Genomic DNA, 17,043 nt, shown 5'->3' on the forward strand with positions numbered 1-17,043 from the left:
CAAAGCAAATAGTGAGATGGCTAAAATAAACATCACTTCAAAAGGCAAAGGCAAGTTGGTAGTATATTTAATATTCTACCAAAATGAAAATTATTTGCTATATGTAGTTTCTTTGTTAACTTATTTATGACAGTTTTATTAATTGTAAGACACTTTTATTCCCTTTAATTAAAATATTAGAAACTTTGGAAATTTTTTAGTTTAACCTTTTATGCTTTTAATGCTCATAAAAAATATGTGCAATGTAAAATTCAAGCCTTGTCTTCTCTGAAGATATGTATTTATGAAATCACAAATCCCTTGCAACCAGTATTCAACTGTAAAGAAATAAGATATTCCATAAATCACACATGAAAATCAATTAAATTAGTTAAAAGTCCTATCTTACATATGGCAACAGGATCACCAGTAATCTATTGTTTCACCTGTACCATTTAAATGAAAAGTGTATACTGTTTAAATGACTAAAATGGAGTCCTCTCACACACTTAAGATGTGTGCACTGAAAAATAAGCTATCATACAACAAAGAGTAGTCTATCAAACAATAGAATAATAATATTAGTGTTAGAAGTTAAGCATGTTTCTCTCTGGAGACTGGAATTCAGAGATGCGCAGGAAAAGGGCAGGAGACTGCTGCTTTTTAAGTGTTATGAAATCATTTTATTTTTTAAAATATGTACATGTTCCATTGATAAAAATTAAATTACCCTCCCCTTTCCAAAATTAATTTTGCAAATCAAACAACAACAAAGAACATTTGACCAGGAGTCATTGGAACCATGTTTTTAACTCTTTGTGTGACCTTGGGCAAGTCAGTTAAACATATTGCACCTTGATCTTTTCCTCTCTAATGAGCAGTCTGGACAAGATGACCTCTAGGGTCACCAAGAAAGATTAGCTATGAAATTCCGTGATTTTTAATTACCCAAAATCTATTAGATTTTTCCTAGCAGCTTAATATATAGATTGTGCTTGATTATAAAGAATGTCATCCATCACTGAAAAAGTACTAGTCATTAGCTTGTTTAACTTTAAATTTCAACTTAAATATTTACTTGTTTATTTATTTTTTCCTGAGTCAGAGTCTTGCTCTGTCACTCATTCTGGAGTGCAATGGTGCAATCATGCTCACTGCACCTTGAACCAGCCAGGCTCAAGCAATCCTCCTACCTTAGCCTCCCTAGTAGCTGGGACTACAGGTGCATGCCACCACTTCTGGCTAATTTTTGTATTTCTTGTAGAGACAGAGTTTCACCATGTTGCCCAGGCTTGTCTCAAACTCCTGGGCTCAAGCAATCCTCCCACCTTGGCTTCCCAAAGTGCTGGGATTACAGGTGGGGGCCACTGCTCTTGGCCTCAACCTAAGTTTTTAAATAATAATTCTAACAGCAAAAATGAACTAGATTTTAAAAATGTACCATCAGACATGCTTTATATAATTAATTCCTTCTCTTAAAAATGTTTATTATATAATTTTACACAATAAAAGTAATATTCATTCTTTGTTTTGTTCACTGATGTTTGCTGAGTACCTGTAACAGTGTCTAGCATATATTCAATAAATATTTATCTCATGGATGAATGAATTCACTGTAGAACATTGTCTTCAGGTTTCCATTACTTCCACTGAGAAGTCAATCGTAAATCTTGTTGCTGTTTTGGAGGTAGTTTTTTCTCTGACTGTTTTCAAGATTTTCTCTTTGTTTTGGTGTATAACAGTTTGCCTATTATGTGCCTAGATGTGCTGGTCTTTGTATCTATCTTTCTTAAGGGTGGTGGTCTTCCTGATGCATGGATTGAAATCTCCATCAATTTGAGAAAATTTTCATCACTTATCTACTCAGTTTGTTTTCTTTACTTTCTTTTTTCCCTCTGGGACTCTAATCACATGTATTAATTGTCTTTCATCATTCCTTATATGTCTTTATATTCTTTTCACTTTTGCCCATCCTTTTGTCTCTGTGCTTTTCTGGCCTATTTTCCAGATAATTAATTCTCCCTTCACCTGAGTCTAATGTATTAAACCCGTCAATTAAGTTCTTCATTTTAGAAATTGTGGTATTTAGTACTAGATTTCCATTTAATTCATGTTTTTTAACAAGATCCTTACAGAAATTCTCAATATTATCTTTTACTTTTTTGTATTGTTAAGTATATGTTATGGTCCAAATGTTTGTGTTTTCCCATAGATTCATATGTTGAAACCTAAACCCCAAGGTGGAACCTGTGGGAGGTGATTGGTCATAAGGGCTTTGCCCTCACAAATGGTATTAGTGTCTTTTTTTTTTTTTTTTTTTGAGACAGAGTATCGCTCTGTTGCCCAGGCTGGAGTACAGTGGTGCGATTTTGGCTCACCGCAAGCTCCACCTTCTGGGTTCATGCCATTCTTCTGCCTCAGCCTCCTGAGCAGCTGGGACTACAGGTACCCGCCACCTCACCTGGCTAATTTTTTTTTTTTTAGTAGAGACGGGGTTTCACCGTGTTAGCCAGGATAGTCTCGATTTCCCGACGTCGTGATCCGCCTACTTCGGCCTCCCAAAGTGCTGGGATTACAGGCATGAGCCACCATGCCTGGCATTAGTGCACTTTTATGAAAGAGGCTTGAGAGAGCTTGTTTGCCCCTTCTCCCATGTGAGTACACGTAGAAGATGCCATCTATGAGGAAGAGCTCCTCACCAAATGCTGAATCTGCTGGCATCTTGATCTTGCACTTCCCAGCCTGAACCGTGAACAATAAATTTCTGTTGTTTATAAATTACCCAGTCTAAGATACTTCCCTATAACAACCCAGAGTAAGAAAATAGCTGTTTTAAAAATTGGCACATGATGATTATATTATTTGAATCCCCTCTGAGCCTGTGTCGATTTTTCCCCTTGGTTTCTAGTCACGTTGTTGTTTGGTCTCTGCTTCCTCTTTAAATAATTGAGTCTGGACACTGTATGTGAAAAAATTACAGGATAATTTTGGGTTCTAGACAATTTTTTTTCTTCTTTTAATTTTTTAAAATTATACTTTAACTTCTGGGATACATGTGCAGAATGTGCAGGTTTGTTACATAGGTATACATGTGCCATGGTGGTTTGCTGCACCCATCAACCTGCCATCTACACTAGGTATTTCTCCTAATGCTATCCCTCCCCTAGACCCCCACCCCTGGACAGGCCCTAGTGTGTAATGTTCCCCTCCCTGTGTCTATGTGTTTCCATTGTTCAACTCCCACTTATGAGTGAGAACATGTGGTGTTTGGTTTTCTGTTCTTGTGTTAGTTTGCTGAGAATGATGGTTTCCAGCTTCATTCATGTCCCTGCAAAGGACATGAACTCATCCTTTTTTATGGCTGCATAGTATTCCATGGTGTGTATGTGCCATATTTTCTTCATCCAGTCTCTCATTGCTGGGCATTTCGGTTGGTTCCAAGTCTTTGCTATTGTGAATTGTGCTGCAGTAAACATACGTGTGCATGTGTCTTTGTAGTAGAATGATTTATGATCCTTTGGGTATACACCCAATAATGGGATTGCTAGATCAAGTGGTATTTCTGGTTCTAGATCCCTGAGGAATTGCCTTACTGTCTTCCACAATGGTTGAACTAATTTACACTCCCACCACCAGTGTAAAAGCATTCCTATTTCTCCACATCCTCTCCAGCATCTGTTGTTTCCTGACTTTTTAATAATCGCCATTCTAACTGGCATGAGATGGTATCTCATTGTGGTTTTGATTTGCATTTCTCTAATGACCGATGATGATGAGCTTCTTTTCATGTTTGTTGGCTGCATAAATGTCTTCTTTTGAGAAGTGTCTGTTCATATCCTTCACCCACCTTTTGATGGAGTTGTTTTTTTCTTGTAAATTTGTTGAAGCTGTTTGTAGATTCTGGAGATTAGCCCTTTGTCAGATAGATAGATTGCAAAAATTTTCTCCCATTCTGTGTGTTGCCTGTTCACCCTGATGATAGTTTCTTTTTTTTTTTTTTTTTTTTTTTGAGACAGAGTCTTGTTCTGTCACCAGGCTAGAGTGCAGCGACATGATCTCTGCCCACTACAACCTCCGTCTCCTGGGTTCAAGTGATTCTCCTGCCTCAGCCTCCCAAGTAGCTGGGACTACAGGCGTGTGCCCCCACACCCAGCTAATTTTTGTATTTTTAGGAGAGACAGAGTTTCACCATGTTGGCCAGGATGGTCTCAATTGCTTGACCTTGTGATCCATCCAGCTTGGCCTCCCAAAATGCTGGGATAACAGGTGTGAGCCACTGCGTCCAGCCTAGTTTATTTTGTTGTGCAGAAGCTCTTTAGTTTAATTAGATCCCATTTGTCAATTTTGGCTTTTGTTGTCATTACTTTTGGTGTTTCAGTCGTGAAGTCTTTGCCCATGCCTACGTCCTGAATGGTATTGCCTAGGTTCTCTTCTAGGGTTTTTAAGGTTTTAGATCTTATGTTTAAGTCTTTAATCCGTCTTGAGTTAATTTTTGTATAAAATGTAAGGAAAGGGTCCAGTTTCAGTTTTTTGCGTATGGCTAGCCGGTTTTCCCAACGTCATTTATTAAATAGGGAATCCTTTCCCTATTGCTTGTTTTTGTCAGGTTTGTCAAAGATCAGATGGTTGTAGATGTGTGGCATTATTTCTGAAGCCTCTGTTCTGTTCCATTGGTCTATATATCTGTTTTAGTATCAGTACTATGCTGTTTTGGTTACTGTAGACTTGTAATATAGTTTGAAGTCAGGTAGCATGATGCCTCCAGCTTTGTTCTTTTTGTTTAGGATTGTTTTGACAATGTGGGCTCCTTTTTGGTTCCATATGAAATTTAAAGTAGTTCTTTCTAATTTTGTGAAGAAAGTGAATGGTAGTTTGATGGGGATATCATTGAATCTACCAATTACTTTGGGCAATATGGCCATTTTCACGATATTGATTCTTCCTATCCATGAGCATCAAATGTTTTTCCATTTGTTTGTGTCCTCTTTTTTTTTTTTAAGATTTGCAGAAATCAAAATATTAATTCACGTAATTTTAAACTAAAGTTAAAGCTAATATATCTTCCATGGTAATGCCTTAAGTGTAAGTGATGCTTGGTTTTCTTTCACATTCATTTCTTCTGAGTGAAGGCATATCAGTTATTCTTGAACAAGTCAATACAGCTCTGCAAAAGGGAGACATAGTTCCTGGCATGTTTTATTTCCAGTTCAGACATTTCAATTAGAATCTTCCTAAATGCTGCCACTCTCTTTGGTTTGAAATGTATCAGTTCTTCTTTTGCAGATTGGGAAAGCTGTTCAAATTTCTGGCAGCACTCCTGCTGGTGTGCCTCAGCCAACTTGACGTCTTTGCTCTCTAACCGGGTGTTATCCAGAGCTTTGTTTGAGTTCTCATAATCAATGAGGGCTTTGGTGCATCTGTATGAGAGATCCTTAGCAGCTTCGATGTTGAGCATGTAGTATCAGAGGAGCTCTCTTAGCTTCAAATCTTCATCTGATGAAACTTGATCCTCTACTTTCCTAAGTTTTTCAAATAGCTCAGCAACCTTCAGTAGGTACTTTTTGATGACTGTGGGCTCTTATAAAGCCAGGCTATGTAAGCAGGCTGCAGTGTGGATATAGACATCGGCAACATTTTTATGAGATCTGGTCATTTTGTCAACTTTCACACAAGAATATTTGATCCTATTGTAATAGTTAATAAGGAAGTTCTTCTCTTGGTCAAAGAAGTCATCTGCCTCCCTGACTCCAGTAAAAAGGACTTCATCAGCACTTTTCACCACACTTTTAAAGAAGCCACCAAACATCTCTTTAGTATTTTTCCACCCAACACGTAGGCTTCCAGTTCTTGTTTCATCTTGGCAAATTCTTCTTTGGTCATAGACCCTTCATCTTCTCCCAGTTTCTGCATCTTCTCTCGAGGACCACTGAAGTTAGGCTTCATAGGAGCAGGTGGAATAATAAGCCCAGCATAGTCTGTTGTTTCAATAAGACTGTCATGTAGCCACACAAAGTCTTCATGTTGCCTTGTAACATAAAACTCTGGGCTCTGAAACGTGGGCAGTGTGGTCTTTGTGTGCACTGTAAATGTGACTATATCTCTCTCACTGAGTGCATCAGGTATGTCAATCTGAAGCGAGGGATCAACATTCAGGTCCACAGATACAGATCTCAGCTATTCATCAGCTTCCCAGCTGGGGCACATCAGACACTGGCTGCAGGACAACCCTGCAGTTCTTGAGCTCCTGCCCACCGGTCTTCATAAACTCACTTTTGATTCAGATCTCACTTACGACTCACTGTGGCACAAGACAATACCACCAGCAAAGCTGCCTCTTCAGGTTTAATGGGTTACATGTTTGTGTCCTCTCTTATTTCCTCGAGCAGTGGTTTGTAGTTCTCCTTGAAGAGGTCCTTCACGTCCCTTGTAAGTTGTATTCCTAGGTAATTTATTATCTTTGAAGTAATTGTGAATGGGAGTTCACTCATGGTTTGGCTCTCTGTGTGTTATTGGTGTATAGGAATGCTTGTGATTTTTGCACATTGATTTTGTATCCTGAGACTTTGCTGAAGTTGCTTATCAGCTTAAGGAGATTTTGGACTGAGGCAGTGGGGTTTTCTAAATATACAATCATGTCATCTGCAAACAGGGACAATTTGACTTCCTCTCTTCCTATTTGAATATCCTTTATTTCTTTCTCTTGCCTGATTGCCCTGGCCAGAACTTCCAATACTATGTTGAGTAGGAGTGGTGAGAGAGGGCATCCTTGTCTTGTGCCAGTTTTCAAAGGGAATGTTTCCAGCTTTTGCTCATTTTTTGTGTTGTTGTTTTCTAAAGTCTTCTCTTTATGTAGCTTTCTGTTCTTTCATGAATACAACACTTTGTTTGTTTGTTTTGTTTTTTGAGATGTAGTCTTACTGTGTCACCTAGGTTGGAGTACAGTTGCGCAATCTCGGCTCACTACAACCTCCATTTCCTGGGTTCAAGCAATTCTCATGCCTTAGCCTCCTGAGCAGCTGGGATTACAGGCACCCCCCACCACATCTGGCTAATTTTGTGTTTTTAGTAGAGATGGGGTTTCGCCATGTTGGACAGGTTGGTCTCGAACTCCTGACCGCAAGTGATCTGCCTACCTCAGCCTCCCAAACTATTCGAATTACAAGCATGAGCCACCATGTCCAGTCAATACTTTCTTGTTTCTCTTTAAGGATATTAACTTTGCTTTTTAAATAATTTTTTGTGTCACTTGAATTATCAATGTTTCTTGGAATTCATTGTTTTGTTTTTGTAGAGACTTTCTTTTAATGCTGGGTGACCTTGGATATCCATTCATATTTAAGACTGAGGCCCTAAAAAGCTATTGAAAGCTTTGTGTAAGGTTGTCGGGGCTTTTCAACTGGTAGATGGTTAGGTATTGCTTTTTTATTGAGGGACCCAAAAGTTATCTATAGGTCTTTAGTCTTGGGCTGATCAGTTTCCCCAAAGAGGGATCTCTTATTCCTGACTTAGAGGTATAAGTCTGTCAGAATTCTGTTAAGTGAGTGGGAGAGGAAGTCTAGGGTAACTATTAATATATATCTATCTATGCAGTCTCACTTAATACTCATATTTAACATTTGCAACCTTACTCCTGCTATACAAGATAGATATCTCTATGGAGTCCAAAGTCCTTTGGTTCAACCTTACCCAAAGGTTAAGCCTCTAAATTCATTTGGGGGAAAGAATGAGTAATCACCTGAGTATATGGAGACAGCTTCTGGGATTCTAACAGCTTCTCCTATGGACTTAGCCAGTCCTCCAATTTTTCTGCCCTATTTCTTACCCTGGACTTTGAAATACATGAGACCTCCAATTCCTGAGCCTTCCTGGAATACTCAGAGGCAGAGTAGCTTGCTTCACATTGGCAGCTTCTGTGCAGGTACTTTAAGTTTTAACTTTGTTTTGCTAAATTAATTATGAATTATCCATTTGCCTGCCACCTCCCAAAATTTTGTTAGCATTACTAATCTAATGTTATCTGTCCTTTCCTCTTTATCCTTCTTAATTCCTTTAGTGTCATTAAAATGGGGCTTAGGATAGTACAGAAGTTAATGCCAAGTTTAGAAGCAGAATATTAATGTTTGCATTGTTCTACATTGCCCCTTCATTTATTATTTATCTTGATTTTAGTCTCTTTATTTTACAATTCTAATAATAGCTTAGATTTACTGAAAACTCCTTTGCCAGGCACTGTGCAAAGTACTTATGGAGATTAGTTCATTTCCCACAACTACTTAACATGAGGTAAGTGCTATTATTATCCCTATTTTATAGACAGGGAAACTGAGGCTTGAAGAAGCTAAGTGACTTACACATGGTTTACACAGCAAAAATACACTTGAGTTTGGGCACTGTGGTTAATGCTTGAAATTCCAACACTTTGTGGGGACTGAGGATGGAGGGTTACTTGAGACCAGGAGTTTGAGACTAGCCTGGGCAAAGTAGTGAGACCTCGTCTCTACAAAGTTAAAAAAAATTAATCAGGCATATTGGCATTTGCTTGTAGTCCTAGTCAGGAGACCGAGGCAGAAGGATTGCTTGAGCCAATGAGTACAAAGTTGCAGTACCTGGGCAGCAGAGTAGGACTCTCTCTCTCAAAAAATAATAATAGTAATAATAATTTCGGCAAGACTTACCCAGACAGCCTGAGTCCAGAACTTATGTCCTTAACTGTTATACTGTACTATTTCTCTACATTATACAGATGATTGATGTTTATAAAAATAATTTTAAGTTGATGATGTAAATAGATACCCTATATGAACTATTATTGTGTTTCATTAGTCTTTGTGAATGAGGATCACACAGTTTTAAAGATTCAAAGACAGTTGAAATTATCCAGGTGATTTTCCTGTGTTAAAAGTAAGAAAGTAGGAAAACCAGAAAAGTAATATTGTGTAATTTGGCCCAAACTCAAACACCTAGAACATGTATGTACTGTATCTTTGTGTGTGTACACACATAGACATATACATACATATGCACATATGTATAACTGATAGTTTGATATAGGAGCATTTTAGATTAATATTTCAAATAGTGGCTATTTTAACATAAGAAGTAAAATATATCTAGGATGCTAGAATTGATTTTGGTTGTGTATCAGATTCTATTCCTATGCACTACCATTTGTTATTGCTGCACTTGATCTTTGCCAATGGAATACACATGATGTGGGCAAGATTTTTAGCAACGCTTCCTAACTTTTTTCCTGTTTCCTGCCCATCTATTCCTAATATATTATGTAAATAGTGTACTTATATTCCATTTTATAACTATGCTCTAAAAGGAATATAAATACAAGAGATGGGTTTGGGGCAGACATTCTCAAAATAGAGTGGTTGAATTCAAACTGAATGAGATCAAGCTGTTATTTTTAGCTTTTTCGTTTATCTTCTGTCTTTGGAGAATGGAGACAGAACTGGTTGAGGAGTACACTCTCCCTAGGCCTTACTTATCTTACATCATGACTTATAAGTTTGCCTGTAATAGACTTAAGGCCATTAGAAAAAGCAGTATTGGAGAAGATAGAAGTACATTAAAGATATAATTTATGAAAAATTTTAGAAACAAGTCTAACATAAAATGATTTCAAAGTCAATGATTTCAGAGTCAGAATGTAATAGGAAACTAACCAAACCACAAAATAAACCTTAAACTTCACAACTTAATGTATAAGCTTATATTCTTCCCATAGCACAAAAAGCTTGTATAAGTTTTACCCTGCAAATATATGTGCCCTAGAAATAGCCTTAATGTGTATCCTAAGGCAGCAGTTCCCAACCTTTTTGGCACCAGTGACCAGTTTCATGAAAGACAGTTTTTCCATGGAACAGGTTGAGGCGGGGAATGATTTTGGGATGATTCAAGTGCATTACATTTATTGTGCACTTTATTTCTATTATTATTACATTGTAATATATAATGAAATAATTATACAGCTCACCATATTGTGGAATCAGTGGTATCTCTGAGCTTGTTTTCCTGCAACTAGATGGTCCCATCTGGAGGTGATGGGAGACAGTGACACCGGAAGTGTGTTGCTTATGTCCAGTCTACTCCCTAATCTCGTCTGGTTGCTGTCACTGCAGAAAACGCTGCTTCACAAAGATAGGATGTTGGAAATGGAAGCAGGCTTTTCCATGCTTTTGTAGCAATCTCAGGATATTCTGCCTTGACTTTAATCCAGAACATAGGGAGATTTGAAGTTGTCTCAAACATAACTTTTAAAGCCACTGTCATTTGCAATCTAAAGCAGTTGATCCTCTTCTAGCATGGACAAAGCCAATGCACCTGGTTTATTGACAAATTGGTGACGGATCCATTCCTTTCCAGTTTGGGGGTCTTTTGTGGTTGGGAAGTAATGCTTACACTCTTTCGAAAGCCGAGATAGGTGATCATGCACTAGCTGGGAGAAAGGAGGCCTTGGCAGAGCCTCTTTCAAAATCTCTGATAATTTTGACACATGTCAAAAATTCCAGTGTTAACTCGTTGCTCCCATAATTCCAGTTTGACTTTGAATGCAGCCCCTTTATCTGCCAACTTGAACACAGTTGTTATTCTCCCCTGAAGTGACAGATTTTGTTGAGTAAGTTGAATATGTCACACAAGTAAGCAAGTTTTGTGACCCATTCTGTGTCACTGAAATGTGCTGCCAGTGGTGACTTTTTCCTAAAAGAAATCTCTGGAGTGGCTCTCATAACCCAAAAACTCTAGTCAGTGATCTACCTTTAGAAAGCCATCTCACTTCTGTGTATAAGAGAAGACGTATATGCTCTGTGTCCATCTCCTCACAGAGCTGTGTGAACAGACGAGTTAAAGGCATGTACTTTACTGTGGTTAATAATTGTAATCACATCCTGCAAAACATTGTTAAGTTCAGGTGACATTTTTCGGTTAGCCAGCATCTCTCTATGGATGACACAGTGCATAGACTCACATTCAGAATCAACCTCTTTGACCTGAGTAGTGAAACCAGAAAGCTGTCCAGTCATGGCAACCGCTCTGTCCATGCATATACCAACACAAAATGACTAGTTTCCCTGATATGTAATCATTCAAAGACTTGAATAGTTCTGCAGCTGTGGTGTTGTTTGGCAGCAAAAGCACATATAACATGTGCTCCTGCACATCCTCCTGAAAAATATGTAGCACAAAAACAAGCATTATTGCCTTGTTGTCAAAATCAATAGACTTGTCAATCTGGATTGTGTACCATGGTGATTCGTTAACCCTCTAACAATTGTGCTTCACTATCCTCTGCTATTTCATCTATATATCTAGTTATGGTGCTAGCTGAAAGAGGAACACATGTCACCTTTTGAACTGCAGCTTCTCCTGAAAGTTCACGACAAACATGCTTAGCAGTAGGCAGGATCAGCTCTTCGCCAATAGTAAGGGGCTTCTTCACTTTCTCAATGCGTTTAGCCACTAAGAATGATGCTCTCGGTGCAGACACATTTGACGGAGTGGTGGTGTTCAATAAATGCTTCTGTTCTTCATGTTCGCCATTTGTTTTTCTATTTTTCTTTTTTTTGAAAAACTCCAAAGGCTTGTCTTTTAATGCAGGGTGCTTTGTCTCCATGTGATAAAGCAGTTTTGAAGGTTTCATGGTTTCATTGGATAGCTCGTCACCACATATTATTAAAAAAGGGCTTGGAGAATGTGAATCACCTATTGCAATGAACCTGTAATTTAAGTAGGACTCTTGGTATTTTCTTTCAAATGCAGCTTTCTTTTCAATGCAGCTTTCTTTTTGTTGGCAGTCTTAGAGCCTTCTGCTGTCTCATCATTCGGACTTTCCCCCTTTTCAAAGAAGCTTTCCAGTGATGATTGTTTTTATCCATTTTGGCTAGGGTTAGCTTGTGGGCTTACCAAAACTGACTGAGACAAGTGTGCAGTGCAGGAAAGAGGTGCAGGCAAAGTGGTAAATCAAATAATGGGCAGGACACACATGGACTAAAATCAGTGTCTAGTTCTGACTTAAAGCCTGCCACCAGGTGTAGCTGTACAGTTGAGTACATCAACTCACTCACCACTATAAAACCAGCCACCAGATGCAGCTTAATTGTTACTTGCCACATACTGATAGGGTTTTGATAAGTCTGCAAGCAATTGATTTATTATGGTCTTTGTGCAGTCAACCCTCTCTGCTAATGTTTTTTGTTTTGTTTTTGTTTTTTTGAGACGGAGTCTCACTCTGTTGCTCAGGCCGGAGTGCAGAGGCACGATCTTGGCCCACCACAACCTCTGCCTCCCAGGTTCAAGCGATTCTTCTGCCTCAGCCCCCCGAGTAGCTGGGACTACAGACATATGCCACCATGTCCAGCTAATTTTTGTATTTTTAGTAGAGACGGGGTTTTGCTATGTTGGCCAGGCTGGTCTCACTCCTCACCTCGTGATCCACCCACCTCAGCCTCCCTAAATGCTGGGATTACAGGTGTGAGCCACTGCACCCGGCTTCTGCTAATATTAATCTGTATTTGCAGTCACTCCCCAGCACTAGCATCACTGCCTTAGCTCCACCTCAGATCATCAGGCATTAGATTCCCATAAGGAGTGCGCAACCTAGATCTCCTGCTTGTGCAGTTCACAAGAGGGTTCACACTCCTATGAGAATCTAATGCCACCCCTGATCTGACAGGAGGCGGAGCTCAGGCGGTAAGGTGAGTGATGGGGAGCAGCTACCAATACAGATGAAGCTTCACCCACTGTCCCATCACTCACCTCCTGCTGTGCGGCCTCATTCCTCACAGACCATGGGCCGGTACCCGTCCAGGGTTTGGGGACCCTTGTTCTAAGGGTCAAAGGACGGGTGGGGGAGAGCAGGATCCTTTGTTGGGCTCTGGTAACTTCAGGAAGAGCATGTGTTTATTTCTTTATAAGCCTGATAAGAGTTGTATGTAACTGTATTTTAGAACTATTTCCTAGCTGTTTTCTTTTCTTCTTTTTTTTTTTTTCTTGAGATGGAGTTTTGCTCTTGTTGCCCAGGCTGGAGTGCCATGGCACGATCTCTGCTCACTGCAACCTCCGCCTCCCGGTTTCAAGCGATTCTCCTCCCTCAGCCTCCTATGTAGCTGGAATTACAGGTGTGCACTATGACATCCAGCTAATTTTTTGTATTTTTAGTAAAGATGGGGTTTCACCATGTTGGCCAGGCTGGTCTCAAACTCCTGACCTGGGTGATCCACCCACCTTGGCCTCCCAGAGTGTGAGGATTACAGGCATGAGCCACCGCACCCAGCAGTGCTATTTTCTAATTTTAAAAAGTGTATTTTGCTCATGTTATAAATCAAAGTGTATTTCCTATGAATTAACCAATGAAGTATTTAACATGAATTAATAAAACCATTATAAGCTATACAAACATTAAAAAGAAAGATTGATAATTTTGACTAAATAAAACGTAAATCGGCCAGGCATGGTGGTTCACATGCGAGCACTTTGGGAGGCCGAGGCAGGCAGATTGCTTGAGCCCAGGAATTGGAGACTAGCCTGGCCAACATGGCAAAACCCCATCCCTACAAAAAATACAAACAAACAAAAAAATAGCCGGGTGTGGTGGCGTGCACCTATAGTCCCAGCTACTCAGGAGACTGAGGCAGAATGATCAATTGAACCTGAGAGGTCAAGGCGGCAGTGATCCATGATCGCATCACCACACTCCAGCTTGGGTGAAAGAATGAAACTCTGTCTCAGAGAAAGGAAAGAAAGACATTTCTATTGTTATAGTAAATACCCCAAAGTACAAGGTATCAGACACAGAAGAGGAAGCTTATTGAGAACTTCTGGAAAAGACATAAGGATTCTCAGTTGACTGCCTGCTCAGTCTCAGTTGGTGTTATTGTGTGGCAACCAAAAAAGGTTTTAATGATTGCATCCAGATCAAGCAAGGGGGACAGCTCTCTGCTCTGCTCAGACTTTTCCTGAGTAAATTTAGCCTGAGGTGTGTGTTGGGAAGTAAGGAGGGGGTGTATGAGTATATGATAAAATAAGTATCATTTTTAAAGGGTTATGTTATGCTCATTTCTTATGATCCTAGGTGTTAGAACTGTGACAAGGGTTGGAAAGTGTATGGGTATGGAGGGAAGGTTTTCTTTAAAAGATGTGAAACTATATAAATATTAAACTGCCTTCCTTGATCTTTGGTGATCAAGCAAAGGCCAGATAAGCACATTACTGGAATGCCATAAAGAGAATTCTTCATCACTTCTGATATGGGAGTTGGACTAGAACCAAATGATTTTCAGGACCCCTCCAGCCTTGATATTTTTGTGATTTTTATACCCAACCAAAGTATGGGTTATATGTAATGGAATATATAAAGACAATGATGATCAAATCAAGTCCTTGCCTCTGTGGAGCTTACATTTTCGTTGGAGGAGAAACACACATAGAAGTTTGAAAGGTAAGTATTGGGATAAAGTCAATAAAAGAATGTCATAGGACTAATTATAATTAATTTCTAAGTGAATGGTAAATTGAAATGCTTTTTTTTTTTTCTTTTTTGTGAAGGAGTCTCACTCTGTCTCCCAGGCTGGATTGCAGTGGCACAATCGCAGCTCACTGCAATCTCCGCCTCCCAGGTTCACGCCATTCTCCTGCCTCAGCCTCCCAAGTAGCTGGGACTACAGGCACCCGCCACCACACCTGGCTAATTTTTTGTATTTTTAGTAGAGACGGGGTTTCACCATGTTAGCCAGGATGGTCTCAATCTCGTGACCTTGTGATCCACCCGCCTCGGCCTCCCGAAGTGCTGGGATTACAGACGTGAGCCACTGTACCTGGCCAATTGAATGCTTTTTCAAACCTCATGTCAGCCAGCACAGTGGCTCATGCCTGTGATCCCAGCACTTTGGTAAACCAAGATGCGTGGATCGCCTGAGTCTAGGAGTTTGAGCTCATCTAGGGCAATATGGCAAAACCCCATTCTACAAAAAAGTTAGCTAGTCATGGTGGTGCATGCCTGTAGTCCTCAGCTACTGGAGGTGCTGAGGCAGAAGGATTGCTTGAGCCTGGGAGATGGAAGTTGCAGTAAAAAGAGCCTGGGAGATGGAAGTTGCAGTAAACTGAGATCATGTCACTGCACTCCAGCCTAGGTGACAGAGTGGGACTCTGTCTCAAAAACAAGCAAACAAAACTTACATATTGTAAAACATCAGTCACTCTCAAAGAACCTAGGTGTCACAATGACAGGGGAGAACAGCATATTTATATATGTTTATGGGTTTTACATTGCTTATTTATAATAAATGTCAATGGCTCAAAAATTTTAACAGTAATTGCCAAAGCTTATTTGATAAACTTTCTGGTGGGCAGAAGATGGGAAGATAAGAAGTCCAGGTTATAACTAAGGTGAGTGAATATTGCCATAGGATAAGATTTTCTTTATAAACTTTGTGAGGTTTAATCCCATATTGGGTATTATGCATATTACGGTGAGGGCAAGAACAAAACCAGTGTTTGGTAAAATTGGATCATCTTTTTAGAGACAGATGTTTTTATTCACAATTGAGAAAGTGATTCACATCCTTATATTTTTAAGCAAATGGAGTCAAATTTAATAATTGAGTGGGGTGTAATTTATGAAACTTTAGACTGCCTCATCATGACAATTTCCAGGTAAGATAGCCATCAGTAAACTGGGAAGACATACTTAGCACACATTCAGTTAGTCAGAACTCTTCATATCTTCAGCTGGATATTATATTGGTTTATTAGTGGAGGTGAGAAGAGGAGAATATGAAGATTATATTATACCAGTAACATCAGCTCTTCGTTGGCATAAACCCTAGAAAATCAAAGCCCAACGAATAAAAAATCTGCAGTGTTCATCCCTCAGCAGCCAATCTGTGTGACAGGTGTAACTTTTCAGTGGGATGGACTCCTTCAGCTACAATAGCTCAGGGATAGCCCGAGTCTACCTGCTCCTCAGTGCACTCTGATCGTTTGGTTTCCCCTCTTGATGTGCCTGTTGAAAATGTCTGTATTCCTTATTATATTATAAAGATTTATTGGGGAACACTATCATTCTGAAAATCTCATATTATTCTTAAACACCAACTAATACAGTTAGAAAATATTGGATGTTTCTTTCCTCATCAGTAAAATGTGGGGGGTAGATTAACTCATCTCTAAAGAGCTTCTTACTTCTCAAGTTCCACTGCTCTATCAAATTAGCTTAGCTTTAAACAAAGTATTGAAAATTATTTTGTCCATGTGTAAATATTTGAAAATATTTAATGACATAGTAAGGATATTCATACTAAATTGTTAACGTTTTAAAACAAAAGTAGTTTAAAAATAAACGTATGTAGTTTGGCCCCACATGTGTATATGTGTCCACGCACATATAAATTAGATATAGTACTCTATTGATTATTTCCTGGTTATTATTGATTATCTCTGTGTAATAAACTTATGGGTGATGTTTTTGTTTTCCTCTTCTTGCTTTTCCATAATTTCTGTTTACCAGTTGTATTAATTTTGTGATAGGAAATAGCATAGGAATCTGAAAAAATAAGTGTCTTTGTTTGTAAATTGTTTTAATTCAGCACTCTACGAAAGCTAACACACTGAAGGAAGATCCAACAAGGGACCTGAAACAGCTTCTCCAAGAGTTGAGAAGTGTGATCAATGAGGAGCCAGCTGTGTCTCTGAGCAAGACAGAGGAAGATGGAAGAACATCTCTGGGAGCCTTGTATGTGGCTGTGTAAGGCTGTGTGCACACAGAATGGGAAAGCTCATCTCTTGAATGGTTTGCCATTGAGTTATTCACATGTTACTCTCTGGGAGGGTGAGGTTTAAATAACTTTAAAAGGTATCTGAAGTTACCACATAAAACAATATGAAAATGGAGGAGTTAAGCAAATGTAAAACAACTTGACATTAAGAGAAAACAATACAGTCATTCTATTCAGAAAATACTTAGTGCAAGGTGTCACCCAAAGTTATGTTTGTAAATCTTATATCCATAATCTTATTGGTTGAGACAAGGCAGAGCAGGGTTTATTTATCCCATTTTGT

At 39.1% G+C, this 17,043-nt stretch overlaps 1 protein-coding gene and 1 pseudogene across 19 annotated transcripts in view; one reads left to right on the forward strand and one right to left on the reverse strand.

Moving 5' to 3' along the window:
* The window catches only part of CCDC158 (coiled-coil domain containing 158), a 125,284-nt gene that overhangs the window by 78,824 nt on the left and 29,417 nt on the right, over window positions 1–17,043 (forward strand). For 17 of the 19 annotated variants that reach the window (XM_033214381.1, XM_033214372.1, XM_033214379.1 and 14 more), the window contains one exon: window positions 16,572–16,729. In XM_033214381.1, the coding sequence (XP_033070272.1) occupies window positions 16,572–16,729 (158 nt within the window). Of the gene's footprint in view, window positions 1–16,571; window positions 16,775–17,043 lie in introns of all 19 variants that reach the window. The other 2 variants (XM_033214369.1, XM_033214380.1) reach the window with 2 other exon arrangements.
* LOC117085451 lies at window positions 5,093–6,150 on the reverse strand (annotated as a pseudogene).

This window comes from Trachypithecus francoisi, unplaced genomic scaffold, assembly GCF_009764315.1.
Source record: "Trachypithecus francoisi isolate TF-2019V2 unplaced genomic scaffold, Tfra_2.0 Lachesis_group1, whole genome shotgun sequence".
Lineage (NCBI taxonomy): Eukaryota > Metazoa > Chordata > Mammalia > Primates > Cercopithecidae > Trachypithecus > Trachypithecus francoisi.